The 20,715-nt window shown below is 38.7% G+C and overlaps 4 protein-coding genes and 1 pseudogene across 24 annotated transcripts; 4 read left to right on the forward strand and 1 right to left on the reverse strand.

Moving 5' to 3' along the window:
- Nucleotides 29-7,487, forward strand: LOC104762757 (mitochondrial inner membrane protein OXA1-like). 21 transcript variants are annotated; one of them, XR_763631.2, is made up of 33 exons: nucleotides 29-200; nucleotides 309-433; nucleotides 508-582; nucleotides 670-727; nucleotides 814-993; nucleotides 1,174-1,298; nucleotides 1,374-1,483; nucleotides 1,574-1,681; nucleotides 1,760-1,908; nucleotides 2,086-2,226; nucleotides 2,297-2,420; nucleotides 2,505-2,553; nucleotides 2,670-2,729; nucleotides 2,919-3,037; nucleotides 3,170-3,210; nucleotides 3,301-3,357; nucleotides 3,435-3,552; nucleotides 3,666-3,779; nucleotides 3,886-4,056; nucleotides 4,147-4,307; nucleotides 4,420-4,465; nucleotides 4,539-4,643; nucleotides 4,743-4,841; nucleotides 4,934-5,012; nucleotides 5,133-5,193; nucleotides 5,277-5,347; nucleotides 5,440-5,523; nucleotides 5,605-5,777; nucleotides 5,871-6,029; nucleotides 6,210-6,279; nucleotides 6,373-6,431; nucleotides 6,722-6,798; nucleotides 6,906-7,487. XR_763631.2 is itself a non-coding variant. In XM_010486112.2 (4 exons), the coding sequence occupies exons 1-4, from the start codon at nucleotides 6,133-6,135 to the stop codon at nucleotides 7,117-7,119; spliced, it is 492 nt and encodes a 163-aa protein (XP_010484414.1). In that variant the 5' UTR covers nucleotides 6,036-6,132; the 3' UTR covers nucleotides 7,120-7,487. The 21 variants fall into 21 exon arrangements, 1 of the variants encoding a protein (XP_010484414.1); XR_002036472.1 differs by having other exon boundaries at nucleotides 30-200; nucleotides 2,919-3,076; nucleotides 4,144-4,307; XR_002036473.1 differs by having other exon boundaries at nucleotides 30-200; nucleotides 2,919-3,076; nucleotides 3,304-3,357; nucleotides 4,144-4,307.
- LOC104762758 (cysteine desulfurase, mitochondrial-like) lies at nucleotides 7,613-9,465 on the forward strand. Its single transcript, XM_010486114.2, has one exon. The coding sequence runs from the start codon at nucleotides 7,788-7,790 to the stop codon at nucleotides 9,144-9,146; it is 1,359 nt and encodes a 452-aa protein (XP_010484416.1). The 5' UTR covers nucleotides 7,613-7,787; the 3' UTR covers nucleotides 9,147-9,465.
- Nucleotides 11,111-12,565, forward strand: LOC104762759 (probable xyloglucan endotransglucosylase/hydrolase protein 6). The gene is made up of 4 exons (XM_010486115.2): nucleotides 11,111-11,354; nucleotides 11,458-11,558; nucleotides 11,650-11,846; nucleotides 11,976-12,565. Exons 1-4 carry the CDS (start codon nucleotides 11,159-11,161, stop codon nucleotides 12,358-12,360), a joined length of 879 nt encoding a protein of 292 aa, XP_010484417.1. The 5' UTR covers nucleotides 11,111-11,158; the 3' UTR covers nucleotides 12,361-12,565.
- LOC104762760 lies at nucleotides 13,451-15,532 on the reverse strand (annotated as a pseudogene).
- Nucleotides 15,662-20,017, forward strand: LOC104762761 (2-oxoglutarate dehydrogenase, mitochondrial-like). Its single transcript, XM_010486116.2, has 9 exons — nucleotides 15,662-15,763; nucleotides 16,059-17,692; nucleotides 17,809-18,035; nucleotides 18,107-18,439; nucleotides 18,524-18,770; nucleotides 18,849-18,977; nucleotides 19,055-19,270; nucleotides 19,358-19,481; nucleotides 19,565-20,017. The coding sequence occupies exons 2-9, from the start codon at nucleotides 16,133-16,135 to the stop codon at nucleotides 19,804-19,806; spliced, it is 3,078 nt and encodes a 1,025-aa protein (XP_010484418.1). The 5' UTR covers nucleotides 15,662-15,763; nucleotides 16,059-16,132; the 3' UTR covers nucleotides 19,807-20,017.

Here is a 20,715-nt window from a genome sequence, read left to right on the forward strand (position 1 = left end):
TTTTTTTTTTTTTTTTTTTTTTTTCTTTGTTTGTTATGTATCGTATCACCTTGTCTCTACTCTCATCAGAATCCAACCATTGACTTGATTTTTTTTCTGTGTATTGTTTTGTTTTTGCAGATTGAACCCTAGATGCCGACGAGCTAGCTCTCTGGTGCTCATCCTCCTCCTCCTGAAGTACGACAGAGCTCTCTGGTCTGGTGTGTCTTTACTTGTCAGACTTTGAATTTTGTAATTTGGTAAGCTTACTATTACTAACGTTTCTCTTGCATTTGGTATCTGAGCTTTTTTACTTTCCTGTGTGTTAGGTTTATAGTGCAGCCGAGAAAGTGGATTTGGATCTTCCAATTATTACACGCTTTTGGATCCTCTGATTGGAGAGAACCCCTTCAATGTTAAAAGTTGCTCAAGTGGATGAAACATGAACTCTCAGGTACTACTAGCCTATCAAAACCTTTAATGCTACTGCGAAGTTCTCAATTCTAACTTCTCTGTTCTATGTTGCAGCCATTTATATTGGTGGACAGCTTCTCCCACGGCCCCCATGCATTTGGTCTCCATAACCCTTTCAAATCTTCACTGGTTTGTTCTTGTTCTGTTTATTATTTTTCTCAGTTTTGTTCTATATACGGAGATACTAAATTTGTGGTCATGTTTTTGTTCTTACAGGTGCCTCTTGTATGGAAATATCTCGACAAAGGCAGCTCATATGCTCGCCTTACCTAAGGTAACACCTTCTTCCTAGATGTTTGTATTAGGTGACAACTCTGTTTTGTGCCTTGTTTTGAAATCATAGATTTGCGTTTGATGCAGGTAACATCTAATTTCCCGGAATGAATCCTTGAAGTCGAAGGCTGTTGGAGTTGGGTGAAATGGAAGACTGTTGGCAATGGAAGATACACAAGGAGCCAAGTGAAGAGCCGAGATGTTAGTTTAGTTGACTGGTGGTGGACTGGAGGCAGCTGTTTGCAGAACAAACTCAAAAAGGTCAAGGTTCGATTCTTCTTCTTCTTGATTTTTGAAATTTTAAAACTTGTAAATTAAGGAGACGTGGTGGTGATAGATTGAGGGATCAATCATCATCGGAGTAGATTCGTTTTATTCCGGTGGCAAAGACGATTAGAGTTAAGAGGGTTGATAGAATGATCGTGTTCTTGTGTGTGTGTTCAGCAGGCCTACAAAGGATTCTCTTGGCGGTTTTACTAATAAATAAGTCTCCCAGCTGTTAGAAGGTTTCTTCAGTCTGTTAGTGACCTAGCCGTTGGGATGGGAGTCATTCGTGGGGTCAGTTGGTGAAGGTATTTTGTGTGTGTTGTTGTTTCATATGTGAGCGCTTGGTTTCTAATGGTCTTCTATGTTTTTTTTTCTCTCAGGTTGGTGAATACTCAACAGCTTCCGGCTGGGATATTATGGAATTACTCCTAAAGAGCTTGTCATAATGTTGTGTCAAAGGATGGATCACAACAAGCAGCAATATGGAGGGGTAAGTTTGCACTTATGAGACTCTTATTATATATGTCTGCTTTTTTTTTTTTGTATCTCTTGTCTCTAGCTAACTATTTTGTTGCATCAGCCTCAAGGATTGTCAAGTTTCCTCAGGAGGACTACCTAGAGAAAGGTATCACTATACATGATGATTGATGATGACTTGCTACAGCACAAGACCATTATATTGTTTCTGGTATGAAGATGCACATTTGTTATTTGTCCTTTGTTGCTTAGGTTTTCGCTGCTCACCTTATAGTACACTCCCTTGCAGGTTGATTTTTTTAGATGTGCACATGATCCATGTAGACCAGGAGTCAAAGATTCAGTTCATCTGTGTCAAAATGCTGGTGTCAAGGTACTTCAGAACACGGTCGCTACGCTAGGGTTTGAAGAATTGATGAAGAAGATTCAGAAACAACAGTAAGACGAACTACTTCCCCCTTAACAGTAACAACATCAAATTGGTTCTCTTTTATGTTCCGTTTTACTATTATCCACCTTATACTCTCTTTTTATGTTATGTATGTTATTACCTTGTCTCTATTCTCATCAAAATCCAACCATTGACTTAATTTTCTTGTGTTTTGTTTCTCGCAGATTGAGCCATCCCATACCTTTTGCTACCCTAGATGCCGACGAAGAGCGCTCTCTGGTGCTCATCGTGCTCCTGAAGTACGACAGAGCTCTCTGGTCTGGTGTGTGTCTTTACTTGTCAGACTTATTGAAGATTGTAATTTGGTAAGCTTACTATTACTAAAGTTTCTCTTGTATTTGGTATCTGAGCTTTTTTACTTTCCCTGTGTGTTAGGTTTATAGTGCAGCCGGGAAAGTGGATTTGGATCTTTCAATCATAACAAGCTTATGGATCCTCTGATTGGAGAGAACCCCTTCAATGTTAAAGTTGCTCAAGTTGATGAAACATGAACTCTCAGGTACTACTAGCCTATACTAGCCTATCAAAACCTTTATTACTACTGCGAAGTTCTCAATTCTAACTTCTCTGTTCTATGTTGCAGCCATTTATATTGGTGGAAAGCTTCTTCTCCCACGGCCCCCATGCATTTGGTCTCCGTAACCCTTTCAAATTTCCACGTGTTTGTTCTTGTTCTGTTTATTATTTTCTCAGTTGTGTTCTATATTCCAAGATACTAAATTTGTGGTCATGTTATTTGTTCTTACAGGTACCTCTTGTATGGAGATATATCTCGTCAAAGGCAGCTCATATGCTCGTCTTACCTAAGGTAACACATTCTTTCGAGATGTTTGTATTTGGATTTTGGTGACAACTCTGTTTAGTTTGTGCTTTATTTTGAAATCATTGATTTGTGTTTGATGGCACGGGTATAGATTGTTAAAACCATTTAATTTCCGCCTCCTAAATGTATTAGTTCCATGCATTTTTTTGAAATAATATACTGTTACTTGGATAGGTAAACATTGTGAATGGAGCAAATGATGCGAATGCTCCATTATTGTGGGTTGCCCGCAGAAGAAGATGTTGACTCTATAAGTTCTGATGGGAAGACAATGAACTAAGATATTATTTGAGGTATTTGGTCAGGAATTCAAAAGTCTACTTTCTCCACAGGTTTTTTTTTTATTGGTTGAGCTAATTTATTTAGTACCGACCTTGAATCCTCATCCATTGTCTGATTTGTTCATCTTTCTCTGTCTCTTGCAGATGTTACGCACTGTATAAGGGGTTTTGGCGAGCACTCAGAGGTAAAAGACTCTCTGTCTGTGACAAATCATCTTGCTTCTTTGACTCTCTCAATAGAGACTGATTGATCGTTTTATTTCGTGTGTGTTCAGCAGGCCGACAAAGGCCCAACAATAACAACTTCAGCCCATCAAACAAGACATGCCTAGGTGAATTTTTCAGCCCTTCTATTTTCTTATATATCCGACTAAAATATTATTTTTTTCACCTCGTCTCTTTTTGGTAGGTAGGTGCATTTTGGCCATGGAAGAAACACAAGGAGCCAAGTGAAGAAGATCCCAAATGTTTGTTCACTTGACTGGATGAAGGATGCTGCTTGCAGAGAGCCAAACTCAATGGCCAGGGTTCCCTTCTTCATTCTCTGTGTATTTTTGTTTCTTTTACGCATTAGCGAATTAGCTTTGGTAGTACATGATGAGCCTTGACTGAACTGTGACTCATCATGGCTTTGTTGCAGATTTGTACATGATGAGCTAGTGAAATTGCTGGGTGGAGGAGAAGTATTTGGTACTCTCTGATCTAAAGAGGAAGCAAAGACAACGAGTCCCTGGAAATTACCTCTTCGGATTTGGTACTCTTTTAACTTTCTCTCTTTTCATCCTTCTTCTTCTTCTTGTTTGCAGTTCTCATAGTAGTGTGATCGTCACAATATATAATCCCTCTAATGATGTATATAGAATAGCTCAGCTTCCGTAGAGCAGCATCAATGGCGTTGCCCCTCCTCATCTCCCTTTTTCTGTATAGCAATCAGAGGAGAGAGAGAGAGAGAGAGAGAGAAGTATTTGGTTTTCTCGGATCTAAAGACAACGAGTCCCTGGAAATTACCTCTTCGGCTACAATCAGATTTGGTACTCTTTTAACTTTCTCTCTTTTCATCCTCCTCCTTGTTTGCAGTTCTCATATTTCTCTCTTTCTTTGTGATGTTCTGTGTTCAGTAGCGAGGCGAGAGATATGGAGCTGGTTGAAATGGAAAATTGTTGGCCATGGAAGGTACACTACACAAGGAGCCAAGTGGAGCCGAGATGTTTGTTCAGTTGACTGGTGGACTTGAGGAGGCCCAGGTTCTGTGTTTGCAGAAAACAAACTCAAAAAGGCCAAGGTTCGATCCTTCTTCTTCTTCTTCTTCTTCAAGTTTGGTTTCTATAGCTGTTTCACTCTATCATTTTGGTTTGAATAGTACTGAAGTGTGGCTTTTCTTTGATATGTTGCAGATTGTACTTGATGAGCTACTGAAATTGGTGGGTGGTGGATGAGAAGGTATTTTTGTGTGTGTTGTTGTTTCATATGAGAACGCTTGGTTTCTAATGGTATTCTATTATTTTTCTCTCAGGTTGGTGAATACTCAACAGCTTCCGGCTGGGATATTATGGAATTACTCCTAAACAGCTTGTCATAATGTTGTGTCAAAGGATGGATCACAACAAGCAGTGGAGGGGTAAGTTTGTACTTATGATACGTGCTTATTATATATGTCTGCTTATTTTTTTTTTATCTCTAGCTAACTTTGGTATGCATGTTTTTTTTGTTGCATCAGCCTCAAGGATTGTCAAATTTCCTCAGGAGGAATACCTAAAGAAAGGTACCACTGGACATGATAATGACTTGCTACAGCGCAAGACCATTTTTGATTCTGGTATGAAGATGCACATTTGTTATAGTTCCTGTGTTGCTTAGGTTTTCCATGCTTACTCTCATTAGGCGTGTTGTTTTTTTTTTTCATTACAGAGGTTTCGGATGCTTGGCATGATCTCACTTAGATGGTTGCTCCAGTAGCGTCTTCAGCACTTGGGATTAAAAAGCATAGGTCTGTAATGATATCAGTTTGAATAGAATCTGGCTCTTCCCACTTTCGCAAGTGTAACGTCAACAGCAATTTAACCTTGGTCTTACATAAACTTGCCTATTCGGAAACTAATATCCACAGGGGATCAAAGAATGTTGGTATGATGGAGGAAGCATCGCATTTCCAATGATTCTTGTCACAGGTAATGTTAACTTGTTTCACTTATTATGTGAAATATTGATAATGACTCTTAGTGTTGTTATGATGCTTTCTTCTCCTCTACAGCTGTCAGTGACTACAAACAGCCTCTCCATTATCAAAACTTGAGAGATGAAAAGAGAAACATACATCTAGAAGTATAGATTTGCACCAATATAATTTTTCCTCCCTCAATAATCTTTTTCTTGTTCCCTCCTTAGTTACACTACACCTGTGTTGATTGCTGCAGGTGACAAGAGGTGGAAGGCGAGTGGATATTTCAATCTATGACATTGTGGTGGGTGATGTCATACCTGTCAACATTGGAAATCAGGTAGGTGGTCTGTTCTATCATTTTCATTTTGTTTTTGTCCATACTACCATGTGTCTAATCGAAATTAAAATCTATGTTTAGGTTCTTGCGGTTGGAGTGCTAACATCCGGCCACTCTCTTGCCCTTGATGAGTCTAGCATGACTGGAGAGAGCAAAACCGTGAGTGTTTATCTTGTTTCCTAAAAATTGTTGACTTTCTCGTCTCGCTAAATGGTGATTCAAGAGGTGGTGCTGCTGCTTTGAGTGTCAAGGAGGTTTGTGTTCTTCTTCTTTGATCAATTATGTCATAAAAAGATACTTAATTAACGTTTTATGTTGATCGTTTACTCTTAATTGTGTGTCAATAGGTATTGGGGAAACCGATTAACTGGCGGGATGTGGAGAGTGAATGAGGATCTTGAACCCTTTTATCCTGATCGAATGACTGGACGAATTCTAGGAATGGCAACAGAAGTTGTAAGTTCCGAATGGGGAGATGTGCTTTTGTAGAGAAGGCAACAGAAGCTGTAAGTTCTCTCAACCATTAAGTTTTCGTCATGCTTGTGTGTTTACATACTCAGGTAGTTAGGTTCTGAAACATTTTGACATACAAAAGGAAAGCATAAGTCTATGCACTTTAACTTATATTTTGTGGCATTTATACTTTGTTCTCTTTTTCTTCTGCCGTATGCTGCAACCATCGGTAGTCTATTCTATGATCATATGCAGCTGATGAAGCCACGGTTGGAGTCCATCCGGGAGGAAATGCAAAACAAGGTATGTTAACGTTTTCATTACAGTCATACTGATACATTATGGGTTTCCTCCTCATTTTGCTCTTTTGCACTGGATTTCCTTATTTGCGTTCAGGGCATGGACTCTGTTACGATGGCAGAAGGTCAAAAAGAGATGAAGAATTTGTTTAAAGAGTAAGCTGCTGCTTGTAAATTTAAACATCTCTTTGGAGTGTAAACTTCTTTTGGTCTGATAATCGTAACAGAGTCCATGCCCCTGTTTATGACTAGTTATTAAAATTTGGAGTTTTATGTTAAAATTACACCTCGTTGATCATAGTTGGGAAGCAAGAGCGCTACTATACTATGTCATATTATAGCTTGTATGCTCTGCTGGCTATTGAGTTGGTGTAGTCTCCTGACATTTTGAGTTATTTTAGTTGATATGTCCAAATAACCATACAGTGTTTGTTTATAATTTGCAGATATGGTGTCACTCTATTCACTCCAATGAAAGGGATGCTCATTCAGAGACCTTTGTTCATCTGCTTTTTTTCTTGCTGTAAGACCTTTTAATCTCTAAGATGCTTGTTGGGCTATGTTGTTTATTATTAGGCTTTTTGTCTCCAGTGAGTTAAAAAATAACTCCCCAGATTCGAATTATGGCAGAGAAGGTACCTTCATTCCAAACAGGAGGGGCATTGTGGTTTACCAATCTAAGTACTCCCGACAGGCGCGACAGCTTATACATTCGCAGAAGCAGACACTGCCACCTTCACCAGTAAACCCGAGGGCAACATCGTTGAGTCCTGTTAGTAAGAGGCTGAAGGCTCTGGAGAGCCAAGTGAAGGGAAGGAAGAAGAACAACAGCAAGAAGAGGTGATCCAGAATGGTGCATATACTATTTTTGCTAGACGGCCAGGAAAAATTAATATAGCTTTGGAGTCAAAAAGTGAACTCGTTTCTAAAACATACACAGATTTTGCTCATTATTGATGGAAACTACTCTGAGAGGTAAAAAAAAGCTGGAGGTGCCAGCTAGTGAAATCATATGTTTTCCTTCACTCTCATTGTCACGCTGCTGCTTGGATTGAACATCTCCTATAACATGAACTTCCCACACTATATAAGTGGGGTTATATTTTTTCTCTTGACATTAGCTCTTTTTGTCTTCCAATTAATGTGTTTGTGTCATGCTGGTGTCTTTAGAATGAACGAACCATATTATAATTGTGATAGCCTGATAGCCTATATGTATTGTGAATGANATGATGCTGATATACAAAGAGCCTCGTCGATAAAAGAAAAAAGTATTGGGCCAAACTAAAGGCCCATTATATATTAGCAGGCCTGTTTCTCATAGACTTTGTTACTTTCACCGTCTCCAGTTTAGGGTTTGAGAGACGACCACGTTTCCTCCGTCACGAAACCGCCAGTGACGCTATCGTCTTCACCTTTCGCTTCTTCTTCTTCTCCACGAAGCAATCGAGGAGAATCAATCCACTCAACCAGAGAAAAATCGTAAAGAAGGCGAGCCGAGGTTTAGAATCTATGGCGTCTAAGGTTATTTCTTCCACAATCCGCCGAACTCTATCCAAGCCACACGGCGTTGTTTTCCGGCGTCACCACCTATCGACCGCCGCAGCTGCTGCTACCGATTACGAGGATGAATCGATTATGATGAAAGGAGTTCGAATTTCAGGTAGGCCTCTTTATCTAGATATGCAAGCGACGACTCCGATTGATCCTAGGGTCTTCGATGCGATGAATGATTCTGGTATCAATGAGTACGGGAATCCTCACTCGCGTACGCATCTCTACGGTTGGGAAGCTGAGAACGCCGTCGAAGTCGCACGAATCCAGGTCGCGAAACTGATCGGAGCTTCACCCAAGGAGATCATTTTCATGTCCGGCGCAACGGAGGCGAACAACACCGCCGTTAAAGGAGTGATGCACTTTTACAAGGACACGAAGAAGCACGTTATAACTACTCAGACTGAGCACAAGTGTGTCCTTGATTCTTGTAGGCATTTGCAGCAAGAAGGTTTTGAGGTAACTTACTTACCTGTGAAAACTGATGGATTAGTCGATTTAGAGATGTTGAGAGAAGCTATTAGGCCAGACACAGGGCTAGTTTCTATTATGGCTGTGAACAATGAGATTGGTGTGGTTCAGCCTATGGAGGAGATTGGTCAAATTTGCAAAGAGCACAATGTTCCGTTTCATACTGATGCTGCTCAAGCTATTGGCAAGATACCTGTTGATGTTAAGAAGTGGAATATTGGATTGATGTCAATGAGTGCTCACAAGATCTATGGACCAAAAGGTGTTGGTGCTTTGTTTGTGAGAAGGAGGCCGAGAATCAGGCTTGAGCCACTGATGAATGGTGGAGGTCAGGAGAGGGGTTTGCGTAGTGGCACTGCGGCTACGCAGCAAATCCTTGGGTTTGGAGCTGCTTGTGATTTGGCGATGAAGGAGATGGAGTATGATGAGAAGTGGATTAAAGGGTTGCAGGAGAGGTTGCTCAATGGGATTAGAGAGAAGCTTGATGGTGTTGTGGTGAATGGTTCAATGGAGAGTCGATATTCAGGGAATCTGAATTTGTCTTTTGCTTACGTTGAAGGAGAGAGTCTGTTGATGGGGTTGAAGGAAGTTGCAGTGTCTAGTGGAAGTGCTTGTACTAGTGCGAGTTTGGAGCCTTCTTATGTGTTGAGAGCTTTGGGTGTGGATGAGGACATGGCTCACACTTCGATTAGGTTTGGGATTGGTAGGTTTACCACCAAGGAAGAGATCGATAAGGCTGTCGAACTTACGGTTAAACAAGTTGTGAAGTTGAGGGAAATGAGCCCGCTTTATGAAATGGTTAAAGAAGGTATCGATATCAAGAACATTCAATGGTCTCAACACTGATTCCACAGTTTCCACTCAAACCGTGCAGGGAAACTCCGGTCTGTGCGCAACCGGGGATGAGCCATGCTGAGATGCGAGTATGGACGATGATCTGATCCTGAGTTCTTACTATGTTATGTTGGTAAGTTATCTATAGTGTTTTCTAGAGAGATTCGAAGTGATAGTTTCTTGTGTGGTTTTGTAATAAAGCAGAGCAGGAACACAACTTATTTTCTGGTTTGTGATCCTTTGTGGACGATTAAATTGTAGGTGTTCTGAACCTTTATAGCTTATTACCCGTACTAAGCCAAGGTAATACACAAGTTTTTTTGTTTGTTTTTTTCTCTCGTTACTGTAATTTTCGTTCAAAATTACTATTTTCTGTTTTTTTTTCTTTCACTCAAAATGATGAAGAAATGTTTTCACCTCTTCAATGTCGGCGAGTCACTGAGTTTATGATGTTTGAAAAACAAAACATGAAATTAAAATTGACATTAAGAGGACAGCAAATGTATTATTGAATTTTTTAGGTTTAAAGCATCACGTCTATAAGGACCTATACTATTAATTACCTTGATGTAAAGTCGAAGTAGACCATAATTATCCCATGTGATTTGGTACACAAAAGTTTTTTTTTTAATTTTCCGGATCCACGTACGCTCGAGTCGACCTTTGCTACAAACTCAAAATATGTATGATCCGAATTATGTAATAAATTTGTATATTCTTCTTATTTCTTTTTTTTGTTGAAATTTGGATAGAAACAAGTATTATAGTAGGTCGTAGGTGGCCCATGGGAAGCATCCAATGGATACAAAACCTCAACTTATAAATTCTCTATGCCAAAATAATTAGAACCATAGGTTATGTTGTATACCACAACCATCCTTCGATTGAGACGTTACATCCCTTCACGTTTATAAACCACACGTTTGTATACCTTCTCTTCCTTAACATTTCTCCGTATTGTTTTTTCTTCTTCTAATTAAATATATTGAAAAAAGAAAGAAACAAGAGAAACATTTAACTAATGTTTGGTAATTGCAAGCTTTATATTTAAATGTTTGGTAATTGGAAGCTTTATATTCATTACTTATAGCCAATGTTGAAGAAATCGCTAGGCGTTAAATAGGCGGTGATCCAACGCCTAGTGCCTAGAACGCTTAATCGGAATCTAGAGGGTTTTAAGCGGTTTAGGCGTTTACACTATAAACTAATATATATATATATATGATATTATATACATATAAAAAATATGTATAAGAATAATAAAAATATTAAATCAAAAACATAACAATAGAGAAAAACATTATTTCAATTCATTTTAAATAACATATTAAACATTTATAATTATGTTTATAGAAATAAACCTTATAAATTTTAAATTTGTGCAATTAAAATTCTAAAAATTCACTAAAATGATGATACTACAATTTTAGGCGGTCAAAGCAGTCGTCTAGGCGGTGCTATTGCGCCTAGCGCCTAGACGGGGTGGAGGCGGACGTCTAGAACGCTTTTTCGAACACTGCTTATAGCTAATTTGAAAAGAAGGTGATCAAATGATGATTAATACCCTTATAAATTAGGCGTGTCAATGGTGTTATAGTATAGTAGCTGTAGTGTAGTTAAACAAGTAGAAACCTCATAATAATGTTTATCAAAAGGAACCACAATTTAAGGCTGATTAATATTTTAGTTTGCAAATATGAATACAAGAAGATAACCATTCTCATCCTTGCATTTTCAATGGCATAAAATTTTAGGTCAATTTTAGAATTAAAATTAATACTAGATGATTAAATGAGTAGGCCAAGAGAGACGGCTTGCAGTTAGCTGTGTTGAAAAGCTAAACCATGTCTCTTTGTGTTAAGATGACACCGTCCACGTCAGCGTCTTAAATCCCCAAAGCCCATTGGCAATGATAAGGTTTGGCACAAAATAATGGATTTGTGTGTATAAATACATACATGCACACTTATCACTCTCTACTCACAAGCAGAGATATAGACACTTGTTTTAAATTACAAAGTCCCATGGCTAAGATATATTTTCCTTCTTTCCTCGATACTTATGTTCTTTGCATTCTTACTCTCTTTGCGGTGATGTTCATCAGGAGTTCTGCTCGGCCCACGACATTCGCCGAGGATTTCAAAGCCGCATGGTCGGAGTCTCACATCCGCCAAATGGACGGAGGAAAAGCTATCCAGCTTGTCCTTGACCAGAGCACAGGTAACACATAAATATCCCTTTGGTAACGTTAAATCGAAACAGTAGGCTTTTATGCTATAAGTCTATAACATACCCTCACATGTTCGTATTTGTCTTTAAAAAGGATGTGGATTTGCTTCCAAAAGAAAGTATCTATTCGGACGAGTGAGCATGAAGATCAAACTTATTCCCGGAGACTCTGCCGGTACGGTCACCGCCTTCTACGTAAGTCTACCAAATGGTTGTATCTACACTAACATACCATCTTCTTGAAACATTAACGGTTAATATTCATTCATGCGTATTCTATCTATAGATGAACTCCGATACGAACACGGTGAGAGACGAGCTAGATTTCGAGTTCTTGGGAAACAGAAGTGGTCAACCTTACTCAGTACAAACAAACATATTTGCTCATGGTAAAGGAGATAGAGAACAAAGAGTTAATCTTTGGTTCGACCCGGCTTTGGATTTCCACACTTACACTATCTTATGGTCACACAAACACATTGTGTAAGTTTCTCTCTTATACAACTTTCGAATAGAATCAATATTTTACCATTTCCAAAAATTTCACCATTTTTTACTTTTTGGGAGAGAAAAAAAACATTTAACGTTGGTTTATGTATTTTGGTTAATCAGTTTTTACGTAGACGATGTGCCAATAAGAGAATACAAAAACAACGAAGCCAAGAACATAGCTTACCCAACATCACAACCTATGGGAGTTTACTCAACATTATGGGAAGCCGATGATTGGGCGACACGTGGTGGATTAGAGAAGATTGATTGGAAAAAAGCTCCCTTCTACGCTTATTACAAAGATTTTGACATCGAAGGTTGTCCTGTTCCTGGACCAACCTCTTGTCCATCGAACCCTCACAATTGGTGGGAAGGTTATGCTTATCAGTCGCTTAACGCCGTCGAAGCTCGCCGTTACCGATGGGTTAGAGTAAACCATATGGTTTATGATTATTGTACCGACCGGTCTAGGTTTCCAGTCCCACCACCCGAGTGTCGTGCTTGAAAATAATACCATACGTACGCTTTACAATGATCATGTTTCGTCTTGTACGAGAATTTTTCTATAAAAATTGTGGGAAAAATGTGGATTGTATTGTCCTTTTATGCAATTGTGCAGACGTACTTAATTAGTGCGCCATGTGTATAGATGTATAATGGTTATTTTGTGGTTGAAAATTTATAATAAACATGGATTTTTGCGAACAAAATGTTAAAATGATAATATAAATGTATTGCATAATGTTTGTTCTTTAGCGTTACAAATTACAAACATATTTAATAAGCTGACACTTTTTATATAATGAAAGAATTCAAAAGCTATATAGATGTGTTTTACAAGGATTTGTTGCAGGAAGTCAGATATATTATTGGTTTAGGCTATATGGTCCCATTTCCAGCAAAGGCGTCAGATTTGCATTTAACAGTAGTAAGAAAATGTCTTATCAAGTTCAGAACTTGTTGAAATAATGTAAAACTCATTAAGATATGTTGCCAAGAAAACAAACTTAAATTTATTGGGATTGGATGTAATATCTAAATTTTTCTGGCCCTTCATTTTCCAAAAGTTCTTGTTGAATGCACACTAAGCAGAGATATTTCTAAGATGATTGATAAGATTTGCAATTCTATATAGCTAGTAGTATAAGACATTACTTATTTAGAAGAAAAAAAAGCAAAAAATTATATAAACCGTAAAGGAAAGAGTAGCATTACTAGCATACTGTCGAGAGTGGTGTGAGCTTTATCTCTTTACTACATGTAGCCAGTAAGTAAGCAAAAATTCACCTTCATTCTTTCATCTCTATATGAAACCTCTCTAAGATTGAACCGCTTAATCTTGGTTTGTTTGATTGGTTTAGTACATAAGAGTAACTAATTTGTTTAGATTATATAAGTTCTTAAACACAGATTGATTAAGCCACCGACAGTACTAGTACAGCTGAAGAATAAGGATGCAGCCGTGGAGAAAAAGGCAAATAATAGCATTCAAATCCTCTTTTTTCTTCGAAATTACTTAAGTAAAAGAGTTATTGCTTGGAACTCCACATTGATGGTGATTGATAGAACAGTCTTTGGAATTGAGTGGCCAGAAGGAAAAAAGAATGGTACATTCACATTTCTTATTTGAAAGCTACTTGAGTTCTATCTTAAACGTACAGAAGAAAAATAGTAAAAAAGGGAGTTTTGTCCTCACTAGTCCACTACTACTCACCACTGTACTAACTCTTCCTCTTTGTATCACGTTTCACTAGAACATTCAGAATCAGCTGCCTTATTATGATGGTTTCTCTACTCTATTTGTTGTTGATCTTGACTGCGACTGGGTCTGAACAGTAAGGGCAGTTCCCAAACAGAACATCAAAAGACCTGCAAGAAATTAGATCATACTTGAGCTTGAGTATAAGGCTTGTGTGTGTGTTTTGCTATGTGAGATAAAGTGATTAGAGTTTCTACTTACTGTCTTGTTGTTGTGATAGATCTTAACCAGTCTGTGAGGCAAAGGATATGGAAAGACTTATTACAACTGATGTTTTCGCATGTGTAGTCTGTTGGCGTCCCACTTCTAGCTCCATTGTAGCTCCAAGCTCCTCATCTAGTTTTAAAGTAAATGGGAAGTTAGTGAACCATCAGAGCAAATTTTTAATCTGAACTATGAAGAATCAATATTTATTCCGTTTGAGAAATCACCTGTGGGTAGAAACTGCGCATAGCAGATTCCACATTCAATTGGCTGAGGATCATCTTCCTCTTGGAGACCTGGAGGCTTTGGAAGCTCAGTACCTAGAATACATTCGAGGTTCTCACGAAATGATATTTCCTTTGACCTGTGCGACTATAATTAATCATGATTACTGCTTTCATCAATCCATGAAGCTTACTTTTCTAATTCTGCCAATACTCGAAAGAGATTTTAAATGGGAAAGAAGAGACAAAAGATGTTTACCATTTTTTGCTATTTCTTCTCCATAACTTATGTAAGTTGTTCATATGCATGGCTGGAGGCAAAGGGCCAATAAACCGGCACCTGTCTAAGCAATTGACTATTAGAAAAATGTCGACAAGTAGGTTATTGCAAGTGTGTGTTTAGAAACATACTCTGGCAAGGATTTAGGGTCGTTGAAGTCGATATGAACAAGGATGATGCAGTCATTCCCTGAGAAAAAATGAACCAAGTAAAAATAGATAAAATTGAAATGTTATAACACAGAACTAAAAGTGGTTAGAGAAAACAAAAAAAAAAAGTGTTGAAGGTGTTAAACCAGCATGAATCCGACGGACAGAAGAAGCACGTGATGGTTGCTTAGCATCAACAACACAGAGAGACTTGTCAATATCATCCAAGACAGACCAAAATTCTTGAAGATTGTCCAAATGCTGTTTAAACAAAAAGAAACCAATTTTATGTATCCCTTTACAGATTAGCGGTTGACAAAGAGAGAAATGTAGCAAGTGTTGTTAAAGCTACCTTTTGGAATTGGTGCATCACATCCTTCAATCTTGAGCTTGTTGACCATTCTAAAGTAAACATATACGGCACATCCTGGAGTCAAGCAAAAAAGTTAACCGAGCAATTCCGTAAACTACTTAGAGTGTAAAACATAAGAAAAAAAAACAAAACGAACCGCGGAAACAGAAGGTGGAGATTTAGGATAGTCTCTATCCAGTTGGATTTCTAAAATGTGTGCTCTTCCCTTCTTATCTCTGCACATACATACATACATGATAATGCTCAGAACACAAAGCTTAAACAAGTTACACGAGGATTTAGGGAGCCACACATTGGAGAAAAGATGAACGATTCTAGTAAGCTATTAAAACCCTAAAAATTGTTCTGGAAGCTTACAGAATGTGAAAGCTGAAAAACGTTAAATCTCCACCTAATCTTCTTAGCGGTCCCCATCCAATTTCCTCAATCTAACCAAAACCGATTCGTTCATCAACCAAAATCGACTATTGTAGAAGAAGATGGATGGTTTAATTAAACTAACCTCCGTGTAAACAATCCGGTAAAACGACGACGATTTGGCTAATTCCTCACATCTTGCACGTCCTCCTCCTATACATTCCTGCGACAATTTGTTACCGGAAGAAGAAGCATTCATCTTCATCATCTACTCAACTTCATACTAAACTCAGATCATCTTCAACCTCTGAAAGAATCTTTCGCAATTTTTGGGGGTTGGTTCGTGTTTTCGAGTGTTACGATTTTGGGCCTAAAAGCCCAATAAAGGCCCGTTTCTTCTTCTTCCTTCGTCTATTAATAGCCTATTCGGGTTAGGTATATATACTTGTCCTTGTAGCCAAACATAGTTGTTTTACAAGGCGGTGCACTTTTACTTTTCTTACTGTCTCTGTCTCGTAGAAGCCACTTCACTGATGAGGAGTCTCCCCCATCTTTGATCCAGGTTCGTCTTCTTCTCCTTCGTNTTTTTTTTTTTTTTTTTTTTTTTTGAGGAAAATTCTCTGAAACGAAGGTTGTTGAGCCATATATAGGAGTTTTTTTTCTTTTTCTTTCCGATCATCTGAATCAGTCAGATCGCTGAGAAACTGTGGAATTGATGTGTTATAATCATTTCAGATTTCTATATATTTTTGGTTTTTGCATGAGATATATTACTCGTTTAGCCATTTAATTACTTGTTTACTTTCTTTGTTTTTGAGAGTATTTTATTGTGTTGTTGTTTAATGGATTATTTTCAGGTTCAGAGAAAAAACAAAACAAAACAATTGAAGATTCGAGAGTCTGGGGTTTAACATAGATTACTTAAAAAGTTATGGTTTGGTTTAGAACTGGTTCCTCTGTGGCTAAGCTTGCCATTAGAAGGACACTGTCTCAATCTCAGTGTTGTTCTTATGCTACTAGAACAAGGGTTTTGCCTTCTCAAACTAGATGTTTTCACTCTACTATACTCAAATCAAAGGCAGAGTCTGCTGCACCTGTTCCACGTCCTGTCCCACTTTCTAAGCTAACTGATAGTTTCTTAGATGGGACAAGCAGTGTGTATCTGGAAGAGCTACAAAGAGCTTGGGAAGCTGATCCCGACAGTGTTGATGAGTCCTGGGATAATTTCTTTCGGAATTTCGTGGGTCAGGCTTCTACTTCGCCTGGTATCTCGGGGCAAACCATTCAAGAAAGCATGCGTTTGTTGTTGCTAGTTAGAGCTTACCAGGTTAATGGCCACATGAAGGCCAAGCTTGACCCTTTGGGTCTGGAGGAGAGAGATATTCCTGAGGATCTTACGCCAGGTCTTTATGGGTTTACTGAGGCTGATCTTGATCGAGAGTTCTTTCTTGGTGTATGGAGGATGTCAGGGTTTCTCTCTGAGAACCGTCCCGTTCAAACACTAAGGGCTATACTCTCGAGGCTTGAGCAGGCTTACTGTGGGACTATAGGGTATGAGTACATGCACATTGCTGATAGAGAAAAATGTAACTGGTTGAGAGACAAGATCGAGACACCAACACCTCGACAGTACCATAGTGAGCGTCGGATGGTTATTTATGATAGGCTTGCCTGGAGCACACAGTTTGAGAATTTCTTGGCTTCTAAGTGGACCACGGCTAAACGATTTGGACTTGAAGGTGCTGAGTCTTTGATTCCTGGCATGAAGGAGATGTTCGATAGGGCTGCAGATCTTGGGGTAGAGAGCATAGTTATTGGTATGCCTCACAGGGGTAGACTTAACGTTTTGGGTAATGTTGTTAGAAAACCTCTGCGTCAGATATTCAGTGAGTTTAGCGGGGGTACTAGGCCAGTAGATGAAGTTGGGCTCTACACTGGAACAGGTGATGTGAAGTACCACTTGGGTACATCTTATGATCGCCCAACTAGAGGAGGCAAACATCTCCACTTGTCTTTGGTAGCAAATCCCAGTCACTTGGAAGCAGTAGATCCTGTTGTGATGGGTAAAACCAGAGCGAAACAATATTACACAAAAGACGAGAACAGAACAAAGAACATGGGTATTTTGATTCATGGGGATGGTAGCTTTGCCGGACAAGGTGTGGTATATGAAACTCTGCATCTTAGTGCACTTCCTAACTACTGTACTGGTGGAACAGTGCACATTGTGGTGAACAATCAAGTGGCTTTCACAACCGATCCCAGGGCAGGAAGGTCTTCACAGTATTGCACTGATGTTGCAAAGGCTTTAAGTGCTCCAATTTTCCATGTTAATGCGGATGACATTGAAGCAGTAGTGCATGCATGTGAGCTTGCTGCCGAGTGGCGCCAGACATTCCATTCTGATGTTGTTGTTGATTTAGTATGCTACCGTCGCTTTGGACATAACGAGATAGACGAACCATCCTTCACCCAACCAAAAATGTACAAGGTCTGCCTATTTTATTATCAGTCTCTTGGAAATAAGCTTCTCCCAATTACAGTTTCCATTTTAGTTATTTTTAGGATTTCTTCTCTTTCTTAAAGGATGTTACTTGTTGTTGATAGGTGATACGCAGTCATCCCTTCTCGCTTCAAATCTACCAGGAAAAGCTTTTGGAATCTGGAAAGGTAACACAAGAAGATATTGATAAGATTCAAAAGAAAGTAAGCTCTATCCTAAATGAAGAATTTGGGGCAAGTAAAGATTATATTCCCCAAAAACGGGACTGGCTGGCAAGTCATTGGACTGGATTCAAGTCACCTGAGCAGATATCTAGGGTCCGAAATACTGGGTATGAACATTTTCACTTTATTTAAGTTTGTCATTGCTTTTTTGTATATTTTATTCCTTGTTTTCTTGCAGAGTGAAGCCAGAGATTTTGAAGAATGTGGGAAAGGCAATCTCAACTTTCCCAGAGAACTTCAAGCCACACAGAGGGGTGAAAAGAGTTTATGAACAACGTGCTCAGATGATTGAATCGGGAGAAGGCATTGACTGGGGACTAGGAGAAGCTCTTGCTTTTGCTACACTTGTTGTGGAAGGCAACCACGTTCGGCTAAGTGGTCAAGATGTTGAAAGAGGAACGTTCAGTCATAGGCACTCAGTACTTCATGATCAAGGAACCGGCAAGCAATATTGCCCCTTAGATCACCTGACAATGAACCAAGACCCTGAAATGTTCACTGTCAGCAACAGGCATGTTTTGTGAATCTCTTTATATGGTAACCAATTTTCAATTTTTATTGCATGATCCTCACAGTTACGTTCTTGTGTATACAGTTCTCTTTCAGAATTTGGTGTTCTTGGATTCGAACTAGGTTACTCGATGGAGAATCCCAATTCTCTGGTAATATGGGAAGCTCAGTTTGGAGACTTTGCTAATGGCGCACAGGTTATGTTTGATCAGTTCATTAGCAGTGGGGAAGCCAAATGGCTCCGTCAAACCGGTCTAGTAGTTCTACTTCCTCATGGCTATGATGGTCAGGGTCCTGAACATTCCAGTGGAAGATTGGAACGTTTCCTTCAGGTATATTATATAACCAATACTCACCATTAAGTTTGTCTCTACTTTTTTTTTTGTTCATGTGTTAATTTTCAACTGCAGATGAGTGATGACAATCCCTATGTTATCCCTGAGATGGATCCAACTCTTCGTAAGCAGATTCAAGAATGTAATTGGCAAGTTGTTAATGTTACTACACCTGCCAACTATTTCCATGTTCTGCGTCGACAGGTAAAACTAATACGAAGTGACTAGAAGGTTGCAACGTTATTCTTTAAAACTTCACACTTGATATCATCCATTTGCAGATACACAGGGACTTCCGCAAGCCTCTTATAGTGATGGCTCCCAAAAATTTGCTTCGTCACAAACAGTGTGTATCTAATCTCTCGGAATTTGATGATGTAAAAGGACATCCTGGTTTTGACAAGCAAGGAACTCGATTTAAACGATTGATCAAAGATCAAAGTGATCACTCTGATCTTGAAGAAGGTATAAGACGTCTAGTCCTCTGCTCTGGGAAGGTAAACAAAACGACACAGTTTTTCCTTCATTTGCTAACAAAGATTTGATATTCTTAAATTTAATACCTGTATATGTTGATGGATCAGGTCTACTATGAGCTTGACGAAGAGCGCAAGAAGTCTGAAACAAAGGATGTAGCCATTTGCAGGGTAGAGCAGCTTTGCCCATTCCCTTATGATCTCATTCAAAGAGAACTAAAGCGATATCCAAGTAGGTGTCGAAACTCAGGATTGTGTGTAATGGTTTTGCTTGAATGTGGAATTCTCTGAAAAACTTGTTCTTGTTTTTAATAGATGCAGAGATTGTGTGGTGTCAAGAAGAGCCGATGAACATGGGAGGATACCAATACATAGCACCAAGGCTTTGCACTGCGATGAAAGCGCTGCAAAGAGGAAACTTCAACGACATAAAATATGTAGGTCGTCTTCCTTCAGCTGCTACAGCGACAGGATTTTACCAGCTTCATGTTAAGGAGCAGACTGATCTTGTGAAGAAAGCTCTTCAACCTGAACCCATCACCCCCGTCGTCCCTTAAAAACGACAGCTTGAGACTGTATAAAGAAAGACAACAAAATAAAGATACAGGTGAGAATCTTTGGTTAGCAAAAAGTGCCACTGGAAATAAACAGATGGTTGCTACAAGAGAATCGATGCCCTAATGTAACCATTTAGATATTGATCTCATTAAAGGAGTTTGTTTATACTTGTTTCGTTTAAAACGCAAGAGCTTGTTTTTTTTCTTCTTCTTTAGATTATTGTTCTTCACTTCTTCTGTTCTGTAGAGTTTTAGAAAAATATGGTTAGGATTCTAGTGCAATACTACAATACACCCAAATTGACCAACTTTATCTTCCACAAAAGATTAAGGGAGTATGTTTATACAATAAAATCCAAAAGATGTGACGCCATTTTAATACGAGGTATAGTGGGTTTTCTTGTTCCTTAATCTTAGCTGCCGTGGATAATAGTGTAAGTAGTAAATTTATTGAATTATATTATAATTGCTAGATTTATAACACATCCCTATTAAACCTTTGATTAAATTTTGATTTTGGGTCCACCGGACATGCGTCATTAGGTACAATTTTATACTATCATCCTTTGGATTCAAAGGAGCACATGCACAAGTCTCCTTTGCATTCAAAAGAGCAGATGCATTCCCAACATTCCCACGAGTGAATGCGCCCACTCGTTTGCAGTAGTCATACACTTGACTGCGCATGAGAGAAGGATACTTCTTTTGCATTTCAAACAGGACATCCATTGGTATGTGATGGCTATATTTATTAATGAATTAAACAAATAAAAGCCACATATATCAATTCAAATTAGTCACCGTGAGTATCAATCTTGCCATTTTATTAAATTTTATAACATGTTATATAATTAATGACAATTTTTTTAAGAAAATTAAAAATATATTAAATTATATGTCCAAAAATTA

The sequence above is a fragment of the Camelina sativa genome, chromosome 18 (genome assembly GCF_000633955.1).
Source record: "Camelina sativa cultivar DH55 chromosome 18, Cs, whole genome shotgun sequence".
In the NCBI taxonomy this organism is placed as follows: domain Eukaryota; kingdom Viridiplantae; phylum Streptophyta; class Magnoliopsida; order Brassicales; family Brassicaceae; genus Camelina; species Camelina sativa.

Coding starts and splice junctions, on each gene's coding strand:
- LOC104762761 (XM_010486116.2), top strand. CDS start 16,133: ATGGTTTGGTTTAGAACTGGTTCCTCTGTGGCTAAGCTTGCCATTAGA. Junction 18,978..19,054: donor TCCATGTTCTGCGTCGACAG/GTAAAACTAATA, acceptor ATCCATTTGCAG/ATACACAGGGACTTCCGCAA. Junction 19,271..19,357: donor TAGTCCTCTGCTCTGGGAAG/GTAAACAAAACG, acceptor TTGATGGATCAG/GTCTACTATGAGCTTGACGA.
- LOC104762758 (XM_010486114.2), top strand. CDS start 7,788: ATGGCGTCTAAGGTTATTTCTTCCACAATCCGCCGAACTCTATCCAAG.
- LOC104762759 (XM_010486115.2), top strand. CDS start 11,159: ATGGCTAAGATATATTTTCCTTCTTTCCTCGATACTTATGTTCTTTGC. Junction 11,355..11,457: donor TGTCCTTGACCAGAGCACAG/GTAACACATAAA, acceptor GTCTTTAAAAAG/GATGTGGATTTGCTTCCAAA. Junction 11,847..11,975: donor TGGTCACACAAACACATTGT/GTAAGTTTCTCT, acceptor TTGGTTAATCAG/TTTTTACGTAGACGATGTGC.
- LOC104762757 (XM_010486112.2), top strand. CDS start 6,133: ATGCACTTTAACTTATATTTTGTGGCATTTATACTTTGTTCTCTTTTT. Junction 6,280..6,372: donor GGGAGGAAATGCAAAACAAG/GTATGTTAACGT, acceptor ATTTGCGTTCAG/GGCATGGACTCTGTTACGAT. Junction 6,799..6,910: donor CATCTGCTTTTTTTCTTGCT/GTAAGACCTTTT, acceptor ATGGCAGAGAAG/GTACCTTCATTCCAAACAGG.